Here is a 16,352-nt window from a genome sequence, read left to right on the forward strand (position 1 = left end):
TTTTTTTTGACTTGCAGGTCCCCTCATCTCCGTACTGTGGTACACCCTGCTGGGCAATTGTACCAAAAATGGGTGAGTGAACGTGCACTCGGTGCGTATGCATGGATCCTTGGCTTACTCTACCTTGCCTATCTACGCTGTGGTACTCTTTACGCAGTACATGACAGTCAGTAGGTGGTAATTATGCGTGTTCTAACTGGGATTTGCACAAGGGCAAGGTGGGAATGTTTCCAAATCCGTCCGGATTTCAAGCCGGTGGTCGTAGCACAGCCTACTTTGCTTTCGAAATAGCTACTTGGCTGCCCAAATTGCTCTACAAATGGACAAACTTTATCAGATTTCACGCAACCTCTCCCCAGGTTCATCCTTTTAAGGCGTGACCTGGGGAAGGGGAAAGGGGTCCTCACGTGTGATCAACACACAGGACGAATTGATCTGATCTTGACGATTTGGATCCATGATCCCGATCCTCTAAAGTCTAAATCTTTTTGTCTTGTCCCGTGATTTCTTCCCATCGTCTCTTTTCTCGTTCACTAATACTTTGATCATATGTCATTTCGTTTTTGGACGGATTAGGAATAGGCCCGCTTCCACTTTTGGAGAGGCGTGGATACTTATGGATCTTGGTCCTTAATATGCAGATCAACATGGTGCGGGTGATATGAAAGCCTGGCGATATTGCTCAGGATATGTACAATCAAGGCACCGATAATTACAGGCAGTAAGAAACGTTTTTCTGGCTTTTGCTTTTGGAAAACACTTGGCGTCACAACCGTGGAACCTTTTGATCCTGAGATCCGCCAACGATTGAACACAGCACCTCTGTATGGTAAGTTGTCGCTTATCGACCAGAAGGGGTTTTTTTTTTTGGGTTTCTGGTCAAGGTGTGCTAACGTTATCCACTGTCGAAGATCTTGTGGGGCCGGGGCTGCAATACGGAGACGAGGCCAGCATGTGCTCGTTACAGAGAGGCGGAGCCTTGTCGATTTGAACAAACATATTTCGAGCCAAACTCGGAGAATATTCATCAACGCGTGGGTATCTATCGTTGAAGATTGTACTGACCCGTTCTACAGCAACATGATTTTTTTTTTTCGGATATAACTTGGTTTTCTATTTTCTTCTTCGTTTGATGTGAGGATCTGGACTTTGGCGATCCGGCAGGCTCCATATTCTCCTCATCGCACGGTGGTGGTCAAAGCGGCTATTAGACATGCTTGACCTGATAGAGGATGGAATAGACTTGGGAAAAGAACAAGTCAAATCCATAGGAAAAGCAATATGGAGGATATTGTTCCGTCGCGGAAAGCCTCTCCCGGGCCGTTGAAGAGAAAGAGGAGGGTGTGGTGTTCTTTTTTGTTGTGTGCACGTCATTTTTTTTTCTTCTTTTTTCTTTTTTGTCGATTTCTGTTTATTTCCTTTTCCGTTGTTTACTTGAACCGCACTGGCACTTTCTACACCTGTTTCCCTATCTGGCCCCATCGGCACCGGTATATCCCATAGAAGGTACCGTACTTGTGTACGGTGGGTAGGGATGGATATGGTAATGTGTGTACATCGGGAGTGGGTCCGACCCCATTACAAGGCCTGGGGCTTGATCGCTTTGCACCGTTACATAGTCCTTTTTTTTTTCTTTAACCAGGGGGGCGGTATTATTGCCTTGATGGTCTTCCCAGCAAGGTAAGAGTGTCACCGAAAAGGCTGCCCGGCCTTATTGCCCAAACGCTCTGGGGGTCCCGTCAAGACGCGCCGGGATGGCCTCCATCATTTTATTTCACCCCCTCTTTCCTTCGCCCTATGGCACCCGTATAGATTTGAAATCACCTCGTATATATAAGGTCCCCAGTGGTCCCTCCGATGACAGGTTGCGCTTGCTCGGTTCAAGGTTCACCAGGTTCGTGGGATATCACTCTACATATACCAGATCACTTTATATGATACCTGTCACTTTTCTTTAATTTTACGATATCTTGCCTTTTTGTTTTTTTTGTTCACAGTTCAGCCTTGTTTACGCGCACCGCTAGTCGGTCTCGCTCCTTTTGTCATCTCAACGTTCACGATATACCTCTACAGTACTACATATTCTTTGATACCTTGTTTTTTTTTTTTCTTTATCAGCCCCTGCTGAAAGTCATATATGCACACGACACAGATATAGGCAGGCCGCCTGTTCATATTCACCCGGATGATATAGCATCTACATGATACACCCCATAGTCCCCTGACCTCTACCCTTTTCTTACATACGCCACCCATCCATCCACACAACATGTCCCAAGACTACAGCTACAACACATCAATGATGCCACCGCAGTCGCCGGCGGTGGCACGCAACTGCCTGCCGCTCCGCTTCAGCGACGGGCCGAGGCAGGAGGTGCCCTTCCCGACCGTCACGGCGGCCATCTTCCACCAGGCCAGGACGAACCCGTCGGGGCTGGCGGCGCGCGACCTGACGTCAAAGACCAACGCGGCGGTGCGCGAGGTGACGTACGCGACGCTGGCCCGGCGCGCCAGGGCGCTGGCCGCCAAGCTGCGGCGGCTGGGCGTGCAGCCGGGCGACAGGGTGCCGCTGGTGGTCAAGCGCGGCATCGAGATGCTGGTCGGCATCGTGGCCGTGCTATCGTGCGGCGCGCAGTACGTCCCGCTCGACGGCGGCGTCGTCCCGGACTCGACGCTCAAGGTGGTCCTGCGCCAGGCCGGCGAGCGCCTCGCCCTCGTGCTGCCCTCGACCGAGTACCGCGTCCGCAGCGTCAGCGTCGACTGCGTCACCGTCGTCATCCCCGTCGTCGAGGGCGACGAGGCCGAGGCCGAGGCCGAGCGGGAGCGGCTGGGCGAGTACGAGAAGGCCGCGGCCGAGGAGGGGTTCGTCGACCTCGCCAGGCCCGAGCTTGGCTGTTATGTCATTTACACTTCTGGTGAGTTTTGTGGGATGCGCGTTTTGGTCGTCATTTTTTTTCTTCTTTTTTTCCACATGTAAGCAAGGGAAGTGGCTGACTTGTGGGTTTCTTTTTGTTCGTGTCACAGGCACCACCGGTGAGCCAAAGGGCGTTGATGTGATGCACAGCAACGTCACAAACCTTCTCTGTCTTGGTCCTGGAAACCTTGGCATCCGGCCCGGAATGAGCGTTGGGCAGGTCCTGAATATCTCGTTTGATATGGGTACGTAAACTCACAATTTTGCATGATTACAGGGTGAAGGGTTTGTTTCCACTAACAATGATGGTTTTTTTTTTTTTTCTCCCATACATTTAGCCGCTTGGGAGATTCTTGGATGCTTGTGCAATGGAGGCACGCTGGTTCTTCGCGGGTCTGACTGGCTGCCGACTATTAAGGAGGTGAGTTGTTTCTCGGGACACAGCCCCTGTTATGCCTATTTTATTGAGCTAACGAAACGTCTGACCTTTCTCAGATTGACGTCCTCATTTGCACGCCCAGCATCCTCGCCAAGTACAACCCTGCAGAATTCCCTAGGATCAGGACGGTGGCTACTGCCGGAGAGCCCAGCAACCAGAGGTGAGGAAGCAAAGCAACATCAGTCTCTCTCAGAATACAGGATACAAAATACAGAAAACAGAATTCTAACATACACCACAGGCTGGCGGACCTCTGGGCGACCCACGGTACATACTACAACTGCTGCGGCCCCACGGAAACAACAATCGTTAACACCATGTCCAAGCATGTACCCGGTGCTCCCCTCTCCATCGGAGCTCCCACACCAAACAACTCGGTCTACATCCTCGATGAGCACCTCAACCCCGTGCCCTTTGGAGAGCCTGGAGTGATGTGGGCTGGAGGTGCTGGTGTCTCTCGGGGATACATTGGTCTGCCCGAGAAGACGAAGGAGAGGTACCTGCCGGATCCGTTTGCAAGCAACGGGTGAGTTTCTTTCGTTTATGAAATGCGACTTGAGAATTTCGATGAAGGCTCAGTAGGTCGGGGCAGACGGCTGACACTGGCGCAGGACCCAAATGTACAACACGGGTGATCTGGGCAAGTGGAACCAAGATGGAAGCATTGACATCCTGGGACGAGTGGATGATCAAATCAAGATCAAGGTGAGTGGGAGCGGGAGAGGGAGTCCCCCCAAGATTTTTGAGATATGTCTCTTGGGGGGGTCAAGTCAAGTCAAGTCAAGTCAAGTCAATCTCAAAGCATAATACTGACATTTCACTTTGTAGGGATTCCGCGTTGAGCTTGATGGTGTCTCTGCCTCGCTCTTATCCGGCGCCGGCGTCACTGGTGCTGTTGCTCTCTTCATGGACAATGAAATCCACGGCTTCGTCTCCCCGCGGGGTTGTGACTTGGATGCCCTGAAGGAGCACCTCTCAAAGCGTCAGCCCTACTATGCCGTGCCTACAAAGTTCCACTGCTTGGATGAGCTCCCGCACACGGCCAACGGCAAGCTGGACAAGAAGGCCCTTCGTGAGTATGCGGCAACCAAGCAGAGCCTCGCACCGGCGTCGGACAGCAACATCTCCCAGACCAGCAACAGCAGCAAGCTGTCGGATACCACCGTGGCACCCTCGATCGACGAGAAGAAGGAGATGCAGCAGCCGATGGACCTCAACGCCGACGTGCCAGACAAGACGTGGAAGAAGCCGATTCGCAACCTCGTCTACCGCGTCTTTATCGTGTACCGGTTCCTGTTCTCGGTTATTGGCATTGCCAACCTTGTCGCCCTGGTCTGCATCCTTGCGACCGGTGTCCCGCGCGTGTGGCTTTCCAACATGACGGCCATAAACCTCGTCTTGGCCGTTCTCATCCGCCAGGACCACGTCATCAACGCCCTCTACACCTTGTGCTGCTCGATACCCAGGTCCTGGCCACTCGGCATCCGTGCCCGCGCCGCAAAGATCTACCACCTCGGCGGCCTGCACTCCTCCGCCGCCTTTTGCGCAGCCGTGTGGCTGCTGGCGTCGACGGTCAACGGCGCCGTCTGCTCCCTCACCGACTGCGGCCTCGCCTCTGGTCCTCAGCAGTCGGTCGCGTCGGCCTTTGTCTCGTGGCTGCTGATCATCATGTTCGGTGTCATGTTCGCCTTTGCGTACCCGCCCATCCGCAAAAAGCACCACGACAGCTTCGAGCTCGTGCACCGGTTCGTGGGCTGGTCGATGCTGGGCCTCTTCTGGATCGAGACCTTCATCAGCGCCAACGACGTGTCGCGGGCCACGGGCATCGAGCTCCACGCCGCCCTGGCCCAGTCGGCGCCCATCTGGCTGCTCGCGGTGGCCACGTTCAGCATCGCGCTGTCCTGGATGTACCTCAGGAAGGTGCCGGTCGACGCCGAGGTGCTGTCGGACCACGCGGTGCGGCTCCACTTTGACTACACCGTCCCGGTCAACGGCAGCTTCGCGCGCATCTCGACGCGCCCGCTGTACGAGTGGCACTCGTTCGCCACGGTGCCGGCGCCGCAGCCGGCCAACGGGCGGCCGGCGGGCTACTCGCTGGTCGTGTCCAACGCGGGCGACTGGACAAAGTCGATGATCCAGAACCCGCCGCGCCACCTGTGGGTGCGCAGCGCGCCGACGTGCGGCGTCATGCGCGTCGCCACCCTCTTCAACCGCGTCGTCGTCATCGCCACCGGGTCCGGCATCGGCCCGCTCATGGGCCACATCCAGCGGCCCTCGTGCGCCACCCAGCTCATCTGGAGCACGCCCAGCCCGGAGAAGACGTTCGGCAAGGGCCTGATCGACACCATCCACGCCTCCATCCCCGATGCCGTCATCCACGACACGCGCGCCCTCGGCCGGCCCGATCTGATGAAGATGGGCTACAACCTGGCAAAGAGCTTTGGGGCCGAGGCCGTCATCATCATCGCCAATGAGAAGATCACAAAGAAGGTCGTCTATGGACTGGAGACGAGGGGGGTTCCTGCCTATGGCGCCATTTGGGATAGTTGATTTCTTTTTTTTTTTTTTTTTTTTTTTTTTATGAAAAAAAAGTAATTTCTTTTTTTTTATCTCTACGTTTTTGTCTTTCTTTACGCCAAAAATCCGTCGGTGGGTTTTTTTTTATGGGGCTTTTCCTTTGTTTGGCGTTTTTTTTTTTTTTCCTTTTTGAGTTTGTGTGGATTGATTTTTTGCTTGGGTGGTAGCACCACTGCATCTTTTCCTTAACACCGTATCCGGCCGGTCGTAATTGGTTGACATGTACAACATAATTTCCTGTTTATCAGTTTGTCTCTTATCGTTTTTTTTTCTCTCTTTATACTTGGTTTTCTTCACATGATCATAGTTAGCATCAAGAACTGAATTTCTCTGCGAGCATCTCCCCTTTCTTTCAACTGCCCATGTCTTGGTTGCAAAATTGAGACTTCTCTGTGATATCACATGCTACTTCAGACATGTTAACCAGGCGAGTGTGTATCTTGCAGAACATTGCCACATGGTAGGGTTCTAATGCATGTTGGATCTCCAGCCGCCTTTTGTTTGCGCCACTAGGACTGACTTTGGTCTGTTGTATGCTTTCCTTTCCGTTCTCTCCTAACCTTCTTCCCTCGAGCTCTTCTGCAAATGTAGCGGATTTGGACCTCAGAGCCCCGACAAAACCTGTCACTTTTAGGATTCGAGGCTGCCTTATCTCCTGCGAGAACCTTGATGTATAAAACCCTACGGTCACGCTATTGCTTCCTTGGCAACGACCAGACGCCCAGAGAGGGGGCATGGAGGTTTATCACACGACGCTGGTGACAATAAATCTATAAATTAGTGGGTTTCAGGCATGATTTCCATCCTACTCCTGTTGCTCTTTTTTTTTCTCTTCTCACCAGAGATCCGTCTATTCTCTATCCATCCGGCTGCTTTAAAATGAAATCCATCATGAGGCTGTTCATATTCATCTTTGTCGCTTTTGTCGGCCCCGCCGTCGCCGATTATCCCCGTCACCCGTGCCACGACGTACCCGACAATCCCAACAGATGGTGCGACGGATTCGACGGGCTGGACGTGTGAGTTTTGCTCTGCTTTCTGAACCCATCCACCTTCCCATCGACTTGGACCACCTTCCCTCGGCAGAAAAAAAAAATCAGCATACGGCACTGACACAAAAAGGGGGGGGCGCCCACAGCGGCCAGTTCTCCATCATGATCGGCAACGGGTCGGGGCTGCTACAAAAGGAGAAACCGAGCATCGAGCGCGTGTCGACCATCGAGGTCCGGACGCAGCGGGGCAACTTCTCGGGCCGGCTCAACTGCTACACGCAGCAGGGGGAGCTGACGGAGCACCTCTGGACGACCTTTACGAACCCGCTGCTGCCGTGGTCGCTCGACATACACTCGGGCCACGCCTGCTCCTTCATCATCGCCATGGGCGCCTGGGACAACATGTGGATAAACTACTCCAACCAGCACGTCAACGTGCCCGACGACCCGCGCTGCTGGTGGATCGACTACTACCGGTGGAGGTGCGTGCTGCTCGAGAGGCCCGAGGAGGCGGCGGCGGCCCCGAGGGTTGTGACGAGGTTCAAGAGGGCTGGGCTGGGTAGGTTAGCCAGAGGGTGAAAGGCTAGAAAAGGGGAGGAGGAGGGGAGGTTGTTTTGGTTGAGGATGATTGCTCGGTAGGAGTCTGAGAGGCTGTAAGCGAGAATGATGACAACATGGCAAAACAAAACAAAAAAAGCGCTTGGGGAGAAAACCTGTCAACAAAAAAAAGAAATAAAAAACAAAACCCGGATCACGAGCCTTTCTTGATCTCGCAAATGCGCTTGGATAAAAGCACGTGCTAACGCATAGCGTGTCGCGCGCGCACTCTACTGCTTATGATCCAGATGAAGTTGCTAAGCCGTGATAGGAACTGATGACGGGCTAGTTCAACGTTTTGTGCTAAAGAAAAAGTAAGAATAGAAAAAAAAGGTCAGTCCTGGTCTAGAGTAGTCTAGATTGATTCCCTTGGACTCTGACGGAGAACTCGGCAGGGCAAGGCAGGGCAAGGCAAGGCATGGTCATTGCGGTTTTCGGAGTTTTGGCGTAGGGCGTAGCTGTGTTGTCCTAGCATCAATAGTGAAGTGTCAATTTAAATAAATAAAATAAAAATGTGCCTGGCCCAGCTAGGATTATACGAAGACCAACAGACTGTAAACGACCTGTCAAATAAATCCTACTAAGCAACTGCTCGGGAAGGCGGCAGCATCGAAGCTCACAATTGACCATACTTTTTTTTTTTTTTATGAGTCTAATCAAAGAACGGGTGCCTGGCGATAGACCAGTGGCTTATCAGCATATATATATGCATGATTGAGTGATTCTGATAGAACGGGAAAGAAGACCAAAGAGCAAAAGCAAAAATGGCCAACTGATGAGTCTGGAACGGCTGGTGGGCATGCGACGCGTAATGCGTATGCTTTTTCATCTCCGTTTAGGTTTGAGTGCTTCTATTTTGTTTGTTTTCAAGGAAACAAATGCGCCGGGCATCAATTGGTTACCAGACTTAGCTACAATATATTCAAGATTATGTGCCGACTCGTACTGTTGTAATACGGTCATTTGAAAAAAAAACCTGTCTTGTGCAATTCGTTCAAGTGTAAACTGGTAATGTGTATATGTGCGGGTGGGCTCCGAAGCCTTGGCGAGAAGCTAAAGAGGCACAGGCAAGGGTTTCCCCGCAGCTACTTACTGTTCATTACCGATGTGCGTAAAAACAGTGCTGGACGGTAGCATCGGGGTCACGGACAAGACGAACACCACCCACACCCCATTGGCACTTTCTACTAAGTACTCCTAATAACGGTTCATTTTCCTATCCCGTCACCAATCATATGACGCAACTCTCTCCTCGTGCTCCGAACGAACCACACCCGTCTGTCCCCATCTTTTAATTACCACCCATTATAGTATAGCTTCTGGATATGTAACATACTCCTCATTATTTTTTTTTCTTTTTCTTCTTCTTGGAGGCCCGTATGGTTCGCAAAGCCTCGTGAAGCTCCAGCCCCACCTGTTCCTGGATTCCGTCTTTGAAGGAACAAGGCCGATACTGCAGACTGCGGTAGCATTCGCTGTGGTTCAGACGCAAGGCGGCCCTGGAACTCATGCATTTCTGTAGTATTCCAATGACTTGGCGGGCGACCTCGTGCCTCTGGTCTGGACCTCTCTATGGCCCAGACAAAATAGTAAGACATGGCTGGATGACATTAGGTGGGTGTGAGATNNTCAATGGGACGGACGTGGCTCGCGCGGGTAGGCAAGTATCCTGCACACACAGCATGGCCAAGCCAAGGTAAGGTAAAGTAGGGTAAAACAAACAGATATATAAGGGGGCCACGGCGATCAAGACTCGACGATTATCGGTTTCTGAGAATTGCCATCCATCAGCCCAGCCCAAGGTCTGCTCCCTATCTCTCTCTCTCTCTCTCCCTCCCACCTGCAGCTATCCTCCCTTCTTTGCCCGCTGCCCGGGAGCCACCGTCTCCTTCTCTCATCCTTTCATCGTCTCTCACTTCCCGAGCAAAAGAAGCAAAGAGTGACCATGAAGTTCTTTACCGTCCTCGCCGCCGCCGTCACGGTGCTCGCCAGCCCGCTTGATCTCGAGAGGCGACAGTCGGATCTGGTCGCCATCACAGATCAGCTGCTGTACTCGACGCCGCTGTCAGAATTCATCAGTCGGCGCGATGCCAAAGATCCGCCTACTCTTGACTGGACATCGGACGGCTGCACGTCGTCGCCCGACAATCCGCTTGGATTCCCCTTTACTCCTGCCTGCAATCGCCACGACTTTGGATACCAAAACTACAGGATCCAGAACCGATTCTCGCAGAGTAACAAGTTCAATATTGACAACAATTTTCTGCTCGAGTAAGATTTGTTTTTTCTTTTTTTTTTTTCTCTCCTCTCCTCTTCACCTTGATTTGCTTTTGTATGCCACCCGCCACTAACCAGCCTGTTCGACCCCAAACACAGTCTGAACACCCAGTGCAATGGCCTAAACATCATCGCCAGGGGTACCTGCAGAGCGCTCGCCGACGTCTACTACGCGGCCGTGCGAGCGTTTGGTGGCAGCGACGCAACGCCCGGCAGGAGAGATGAGGAGTTGGAGAGGCAATACAGGGAGAAGCTGGCAATCTACATGGTGCTGCTCGCCGAGGCCAAAAAGGGCAACTATATCTGAAAGAAAGGAGCGAGACATTTTTTTTTTCCGAAATAAAAAAGAAAGTAATGATCATAACTTTGAGGTCTGGGGGGGACTTTTGTACATTCTCGTTGGTCTTTCAAGACATCATCTGCTGGCATAATACAAGCGTGGGGGGTTTTTATTTTTTTCTCTAGCTCCTGACCCAATTAAGTTTGTTGTTTCCGTGGTCATGTTCCTGGGCTAGAACGCCAAGCTTCGGGGAAGCAAGGCGACCGGGTGATTGCTGGCGGCACGAGGACGAATCAATCATGGCCGAGAGAAATGCCATTCTGGTTCATCTGGGATGGCTGGCAAATGAGCGAGGTGCGACCGGATGAGGATCGATTTGCAGCATCGCAATCGGGGGTGGTTTCGTCCAAACCTGCAACTTGCAATGGAAAATCAATTGACACATCTGTCGCTGTCTTGTTAGGGCTCCACAGGAAACGGCACAAGGAATGAAATAAGCTAATAAACTAGCTCATTTTCCCCATTGTCGATCGAAAAGGACTCTGTCTTCCCCTTCCCTTCCTTTTCCGCCCCTCCCTCCTTGTTTTCCCCCCCACCTGCCCTTTTGGGCCGCCAAGACGGCACCTGGCGTATGTGATTGATAATGTATGTCCCTCTTGTTGCAGGTTATATGTACCAAAGACTAGAATAGCATTAGTCATGGACGCGGAGCTTTCGTACAAACACGCAATGACATGCACTCTATCTAGGCCACATTTGGACAGCGCTTTGTATTACTGTAGACATATGAAAGCTGACGTCGATTACAAATTCGACTTGCCCAGTCGGGCTTCGCGTCTAAAAAATCGCGAGAATACATGATATAAGTAGAATGTATATTTTGCTATAGAAGGACAGGCCTTAATCCTGGGTTTCATTAATTCGATTAAATGACTCGTTGAAACCCAAAAAACTGAAATATATATATAAATCATTAAAACAAAGAGTCAATAAAGTCCAGCATGGAAACCGTCCTTATCGTCGGCTCAACAGGCAACATCGGCATCGCGGCTGCCCACGGAGCCCTCCAAGCCGGCCGCAAAGTCCTGGCGGTCGTTCGCAGCCAAGCCTCGGCCGACAAGCTCATCAAAGCTGTCGGATCCGCAGAGGGCATCACCACCGTCGTGGCCGACGTCACATCGGACACGGCCATCAAGGGCGTGGTGGACCGGGTTCGGGCTGGAGAGCTACCGGCTTTTCAACATGTTTATGCATGTGGTGGGTTTGAAAGACCGAGCTCTTTTTGATTTGGTTTAGACAAGTATGATGAAGGAAAACAAAATGAGGCTAATAACTTAATTATCCCTTCCCCCTATTTAGCTGGTGGTGAATATTCCCCCATCAAGCTCACCGAGATTACCACAGAAGCCTTGCAGCGGAACATGAAGTCCGCATTTGAATCCAATTTCTGCAAGTCACTGTCCCATCTCTGGCTTTTTTTTTTTTGTTTCGTTCGACTACATCTAGGCACAACCAACTAACCCATCGAGCAACCACAAAAAAAAACAAAAACCACAGTCGCCTACCGCGACACCATCGGCTACCTGGTGGAGCAGAACCACCCCGACAGCACCTGGACCATCTGCACAGGCGCGCAGGGCGACCTGGCCACCTTCCCGCTGCCGGCCATGACGCAGGGCCCGCTCTACTCGATGGCCACGGCGGCCAGCCGCGAGAACGCAGACACGAACGTGCGCTTCGTCGAGGTCTACCTCGGCTTCCTGGTGCAAGTGGACGACGTGGCGGCCGAGAGGGGCGCGGTGCCGTCGTCCGAGTTCGCCAAGGTGTACACCAAGATCTTGGAGGATCGGGCGGTCAAGGGCGCGAGGGTGTGGGTAGAGAAGAAGGAGGATATGGAGACGTTGAGGGTTACGAGCAAGTTTTAGTTTTGTTTGTGTTGTACTTGGTCTAAAATCCACGAATAAACCGGTACAAATTCTCCTGCATGGCAATGACCTTGCTTATCCCTGGCGCCATGTGCTCGACGCCGTGCGGAAGCCCCGGGTAGTGGTGAAACTCGACCTCGACGCCCGCCATGGCCAACGCGGCCGCGAACCGGGCGACCTCGTCTCGGAACAGGTCCAGCTCCGGGACGTCGACAAAGGTGGGCGGCAGGCCGCGCAGGTCTTCAGGTCGCGCCCGGCCCGGCGCCGCGTATATGGGCATGTTTTGGTCGGTGCGCTCCGCCCTCGTCTTGCCGCCGGCGTAGGCCGTCCAGCCCAGCTCGTTGGCCACGCAATTCCACACGTGGTAGCGGTGCAGCGGGTCGTCGACCGAGCCCTTGGTGCGGTCGTCCAGCATCGGGTACCGCAGCGCCACGCCGGCCGGCAGGGGGAGCGTTTCCTCTTTTTCTTCTTCTTCTTCTTCTTCTTCCTCTTCTTCTTCTCCTGCTCTCGGGCGTTCGTCGCCGCTCCCGCTCCTGCTCCCGTCGCGTCGCGCCAGCTGCAGCAGCCGCAGCGTCGCGCCCGCCGCGATCCCGCCGCCCGCGCTGTGGCCAAAGACCACCACGCGCGCCGGGTCCACCCCCAGCCTGGCCGCGTGCGTCTGCACGTACCGCAGCGTCGCCAGCACGTCCTCCACCGCCGCGGGCGCCGGGTGCTCGGGCGCCACGCGGTACCCCGGCACAAACACCTGGCTGTGCGTCCGCGCCGCCATGGTGCCGGCCGCGTCGACGTTGCTGGCCGCGCTGCCCATGATCATGCCGCCGCCGAAGCAGAATATGACGGCGCGGGCCGGCCTCGTCGTGGCGGTTTCTGCGGCGGTTTCTGCGGCGGTTGCCTCGGGCGCAAAGTGCAGCACTTCTATCGGCGTGCCGTCGGCGGATGTGACGGAGTGCGAGGGGAGCTGGGCGGCGCCTGGTGGGACGGGCGCGGGCGGGGCCGAGAATATGGCTCCGAGTATGGCTCGGAGCGCATGCACGTCGCTGGGCTTGCCGATATCCGCCGCTCCGTTCCAGATCGGCTGCAGCTCGGGGTCTACAGGCGAGGTCATTTTGGGTTTATTTTTTTTTATTTTTCGGTTGTGTTTCTCTATCGGTTGGTGATGAAGTTTTTTTTATTTTTATTTTCCTTATTGTGAGACGAGCGGATTTTATACTAGATTGGAGCAAGCAGAAAAGAAAAAAAAAAAAAAAAGGCATGGCAGCGGTTTGTTTGCTTAAATATTACTCCATCTGTACCCTTGAATCGTCAAACCTATGCGGTTCTTGCTTCTTAGCACCATCGACTAGGCTAGGGTCACCTGGACGAGATGAAAGAGCTAATTCGGGTTTACTGCTGTCACGGATTTCGGGACATCGCACTGTTACAACAACCCGGCCAGCGCCGGTTGGCCGAAATCGCCCGTGAGGTTTTTGCAGATGTTCGAATAACGAACAATGACTGTCTCGTCTTGGTGGAATACCGTCCGCCCGAATACCGCGGGACCAGGTGTACAAAAGAGAGAGAAAGAGCGAGAAAGAGAAATTGATAATGGTTCATGATGATGTTGTGCACATCATGACTCATTATGGTGAAGCGGCCGAGTTCCTCGCGGCATAATGAGCTGGGATACAAGATATGCGTTGCCGTGTTTGTCTATTCTTTGCACTTTGGCCATTATTTTGGTATCGACGATGACCTGTTTAAACAAAAGCGAAAATCAAGATGTGCTCTCTGAACTGGTATAAATTGAATTGGTGCCAGATAGCTAAAGTGCGGGGAACAAGTGGAGGCCGTCTCCTCCCCCTCACTGTAACATCGTGACGGACTGGGGTCTTGAGTAGAACTGGGTCTTTACAAGGTTTGTTTTCTTTTTTTTTTTTTTTTTTTTTTTTTGACTTGAAAAGTTTAGATATCGCAACTAAACATACTCTACTTTGTAGTCTCACGAAGCGACTCGACAGTCGAAATAGAAGAGACAGAGAAATAAATAGCAAGGGTTTTTTTTATACATTCTAAATGACTAATAACAACACCAACAAACTATTATACCCCACCATGACTTCATCTCAGCGCCATCAAGCCCTGTTATCGTGATGCAGATTCCATCCCCCAGCTGCCTCTTTGGGATATAGCCCTATCAAACAGAACCCTGGCAATGATGGCGACGACCCGGGAAATACGCAGCATTTTCGCTGCGGTCAGCAAATGCTTGCATATATTTGCAGTAACATGACGACATTTGGCCATGTTAGCGTAGGTGTACGATGATATGCCAACAAGAAAAGACAAGATAACAGACGCTCAGCCGTCCTTTGCGACACGGTCTTGGGTCTACAAGTCACAGCAAGGGAATCCACAGGGTGCTGGAAAATACATATCCTGCCGACGGTTTCGACAGCAAAACATGCCCGGCGTCAAGGAAATCGTCGCCACTCTGGCCACAGCGGCCATCTGCGTTCGCGCCTGCCTTCAAGACAGCCATGAGATACTTCGCCGTACCGAGCGCCGGCTCTCTCGGGCCTCGGCCTCGGCCGGCCTCCTGTTCAAGCGGCAGGCTTCGGCGGCGACATCCGCACCGGTCCTCACGGAAACGGAACGCATCCTGGTCGACTCGTTCGACAACGCCAGCATCGCAGAGTGGTCGTACTACTACAGCTCCGGCATGCGCCTGGCCGGCTCCAACAGGTCGCAGGCCGAGTGGACGCGGCAGATGTGGCAGGACGCCGGCTTGGAGGTCCAGATCGCAGAGTACTGGATCACGTACACGGAGCCCAGCCAGAGCTCACTGCGTCTCCGCAGGCCGGATGGGTCGTCGCATGTCGCGCAGCTGAGGGAGGACGTCTTGGAAGGGGACGAGCAGACGGCGAACCCGGATGAGAAGATTGCGTTTCATGCCTTGTCTGGGAGTGGAAATGTCAGCGCAGAGTATGTTTACGTTGGGTATGTTTTTTCTTTCTTCCTTTTTTTTTTGTCCGTTTTTGCTGTAACAAAATCACCTAGTCCACTCATGCCGAGTCCATGTCGCTAACAAACAAACAAACCCCAAAAAGACGCGGCACCCGCGGCGACTACAAGCGGCTCGTAGACCTCGGCGTCGAACTCAAAGGCAAAATCGCCCTGGCGCAGTATGGCGGGACGAACCGCGGCGTCAAGATCAAGAACGCGCAGGAGAACGGCATGGTGGGCGCCGTGCTCTACACGGACCCCCTTGAAGACGGCCAAGTCACCGAGGCCAACGGCTACAAGGCCTACCCCGACGGCCCAGCCCGGCACCCGTCGGCCATCCAGCGTGGCTCGACCCGCTGGGCGTCGCTGTCCTTTGGCGACCCGTCCACCATCGGCTACCCGTCGCGGCTGGACGCGCCCCGCGGCGACATCAGCGATCTCGGGCCCAAGATCCCCTCCATCCCCATCAGCATGCGCGACGGCCTGCAGCTGCTGCGCGCGCTCGACGGCCACGGCGTGTCGGGCAAGGAGGCCAACCGCAGCAGCTGGGTCGGCGCCTTTGCAAACGTCAGCTACAGCAGCGGGCCAGCGCCCGGCGCCACGCTCGACATGGTGCACTTTATGGACAAGAGGCTGGAGCCGGCCTGGGACGTCATGGGATACATCAACGGCACGTCCGACGACGAGTTTGTCATCATCGGGAACCACAGGGACGGCTGGACCACGGGTGGCGCCGCCGATGCCATCTCGGGCGGGTCGCTTCTGGTCGAGATGGCCAGGGCCTTTGGCAAGCTCATTGAGCGCGGTTGGAAGCCGCGGCGCACCATCATCTTTGCGTCGTGGGATGCCGAGGAGTTTGGCCTGATGGGGTCGACCGAGTGGGTCGAGGACCACCTCCCCGAGCTGGTCGGCAAGGCCGTGGCGTACATCAACCTCGACACTGCTGTCTCGGGGCCAAGGACGGCTATTTCCGGGTCGGGAGAGATTCAGACCATCGCCATCGAGCTGATGAAGAAGGTGGCGTTTCCCGAAAAGTACGGCGTCGGCGAGACCTTGTACGATATGTGGTACAATAGCACCTCGGGATATGTCGGACCACTGGGGAGCGGGAGTGACTATGCTGCATTCTACCACAACGGTATCAGTTCTGTGAGTGAACGGTTTTCTCTGCGTTCAGACGACACGACACCGCAGAAGATGGCATGACACTTGCTTACACACGAGATGCAACAACAGCTCGACATATCAGGAGGCCCAGGCAAGGGCGATCCCGTTTATCAATACCACTCGTGAGTTTCGTCCCAGTAGTGCCGAGAATGCATCTGCATGCAACCATGGCTAACAAACCAAAAAAAAAAAAAAAAAAAAA

General features: G+C 53.5%; 7 protein-coding genes across 7 annotated transcripts; 5 read left to right on the forward strand and 2 right to left on the reverse strand.

Moving 5' to 3' along the window:
• Positions 1 to 2,269: 2,269 nt before the first annotated feature.
• Positions 2,270 to 5,903, forward strand: PpBr36_00876 (uncharacterized protein; the record flags this gene model as incomplete). Its single annotated transcript, XM_029888065.1, has 7 exons — positions 2,270 to 2,915; positions 3,025 to 3,159; positions 3,253 to 3,335; positions 3,410 to 3,513; positions 3,595 to 3,879; positions 3,965 to 4,058; positions 4,182 to 5,903. 7 exons carry the CDS (start codon positions 2,270 to 2,272, stop codon positions 5,901 to 5,903), a joined length of 3,069 nt encoding a protein of 1,022 aa, XP_029752462.1.
• Positions 5,904 to 6,809: 906 nt separating this feature from the next.
• Positions 6,810 to 7,501, forward strand: PpBr36_00877 (uncharacterized protein; the record flags this gene model as incomplete). Its single annotated transcript, XM_029888066.1, has 2 exons — positions 6,810 to 6,949; positions 7,069 to 7,501. 2 exons carry the CDS (start codon positions 6,810 to 6,812, stop codon positions 7,499 to 7,501), a joined length of 573 nt encoding a protein of 190 aa, XP_029752461.1.
• A 1,963-nt stretch (positions 7,502 to 9,464) lies between these two features.
• Positions 9,465 to 10,103, forward strand: PpBr36_00878 (uncharacterized protein; the record flags this gene model as incomplete). Its single annotated transcript, XM_029888067.1, has 2 exons — positions 9,465 to 9,790; positions 9,896 to 10,103. The coding sequence occupies 2 exons, from the start codon at positions 9,465 to 9,467 to the stop codon at positions 10,101 to 10,103; spliced, it is 534 nt and encodes a 177-aa protein (XP_029752460.1).
• Positions 10,104 to 11,077: 974 nt separating this feature from the next.
• Positions 11,078 to 13,583, forward strand: PpBr36_00879 (uncharacterized protein; the record flags this gene model as incomplete). The annotated part of the gene is made up of 4 exons (XM_029888068.1): positions 11,078 to 11,333; positions 11,634 to 12,419; positions 12,684 to 13,101; positions 13,350 to 13,583. The coding sequence occupies 2 exons, from the start codon at positions 11,078 to 11,080 to the stop codon at positions 11,999 to 12,001; spliced, it is 624 nt and encodes a 207-aa protein (XP_029752459.1). The 3' UTR covers positions 12,002 to 12,419; positions 12,684 to 13,101; positions 13,350 to 13,583.
• On the reverse strand, positions 11,102 to 13,106 carry PpBr36_00880 (uncharacterized protein; the record flags this gene model as incomplete). Its single annotated transcript, XM_029888069.1, has 3 exons — positions 11,102 to 11,302; positions 11,642 to 11,913; positions 12,035 to 13,106. The coding sequence occupies 3 exons, from the start codon at positions 13,104 to 13,106 to the stop codon at positions 11,102 to 11,104; spliced, it is 1,545 nt and encodes a 514-aa protein (XP_029751891.1).
• An 858-nt stretch (positions 13,584 to 14,441) lies between the features above and the next one.
• On the forward strand, positions 14,442 to 16,189 carry PpBr36_00881 (uncharacterized protein; the record flags this gene model as incomplete). The annotated part of the gene is made up of 2 exons (XM_029888070.1): positions 14,442 to 14,977; positions 15,088 to 16,189. The coding sequence occupies 2 exons, from the start codon at positions 14,442 to 14,444 to the stop codon at positions 16,187 to 16,189; spliced, it is 1,638 nt and encodes a 545-aa protein (XP_029751892.1).
• On the reverse strand, positions 14,687 to 16,227 carry PpBr36_00882 (uncharacterized protein; the record flags this gene model as incomplete). The annotated part of the gene is made up of 3 exons (XM_029888071.1): positions 14,687 to 14,864; positions 15,075 to 16,130; positions 16,205 to 16,227. The coding sequence occupies 3 exons, from the start codon at positions 16,225 to 16,227 to the stop codon at positions 14,687 to 14,689; spliced, it is 1,257 nt and encodes a 418-aa protein (XP_029751889.1).
• Between the last annotated feature and the right edge of the window lie 125 nt (positions 16,228 to 16,352).

This window comes from Pyricularia pennisetigena, chromosome 2, assembly GCF_004337985.1.
Source record: "Pyricularia pennisetigena strain Br36 chromosome 2, whole genome shotgun sequence".
In the NCBI taxonomy this organism is placed as follows: domain Eukaryota; kingdom Fungi; phylum Ascomycota; class Sordariomycetes; order Magnaporthales; family Pyriculariaceae; genus Pyricularia; species Pyricularia pennisetigena.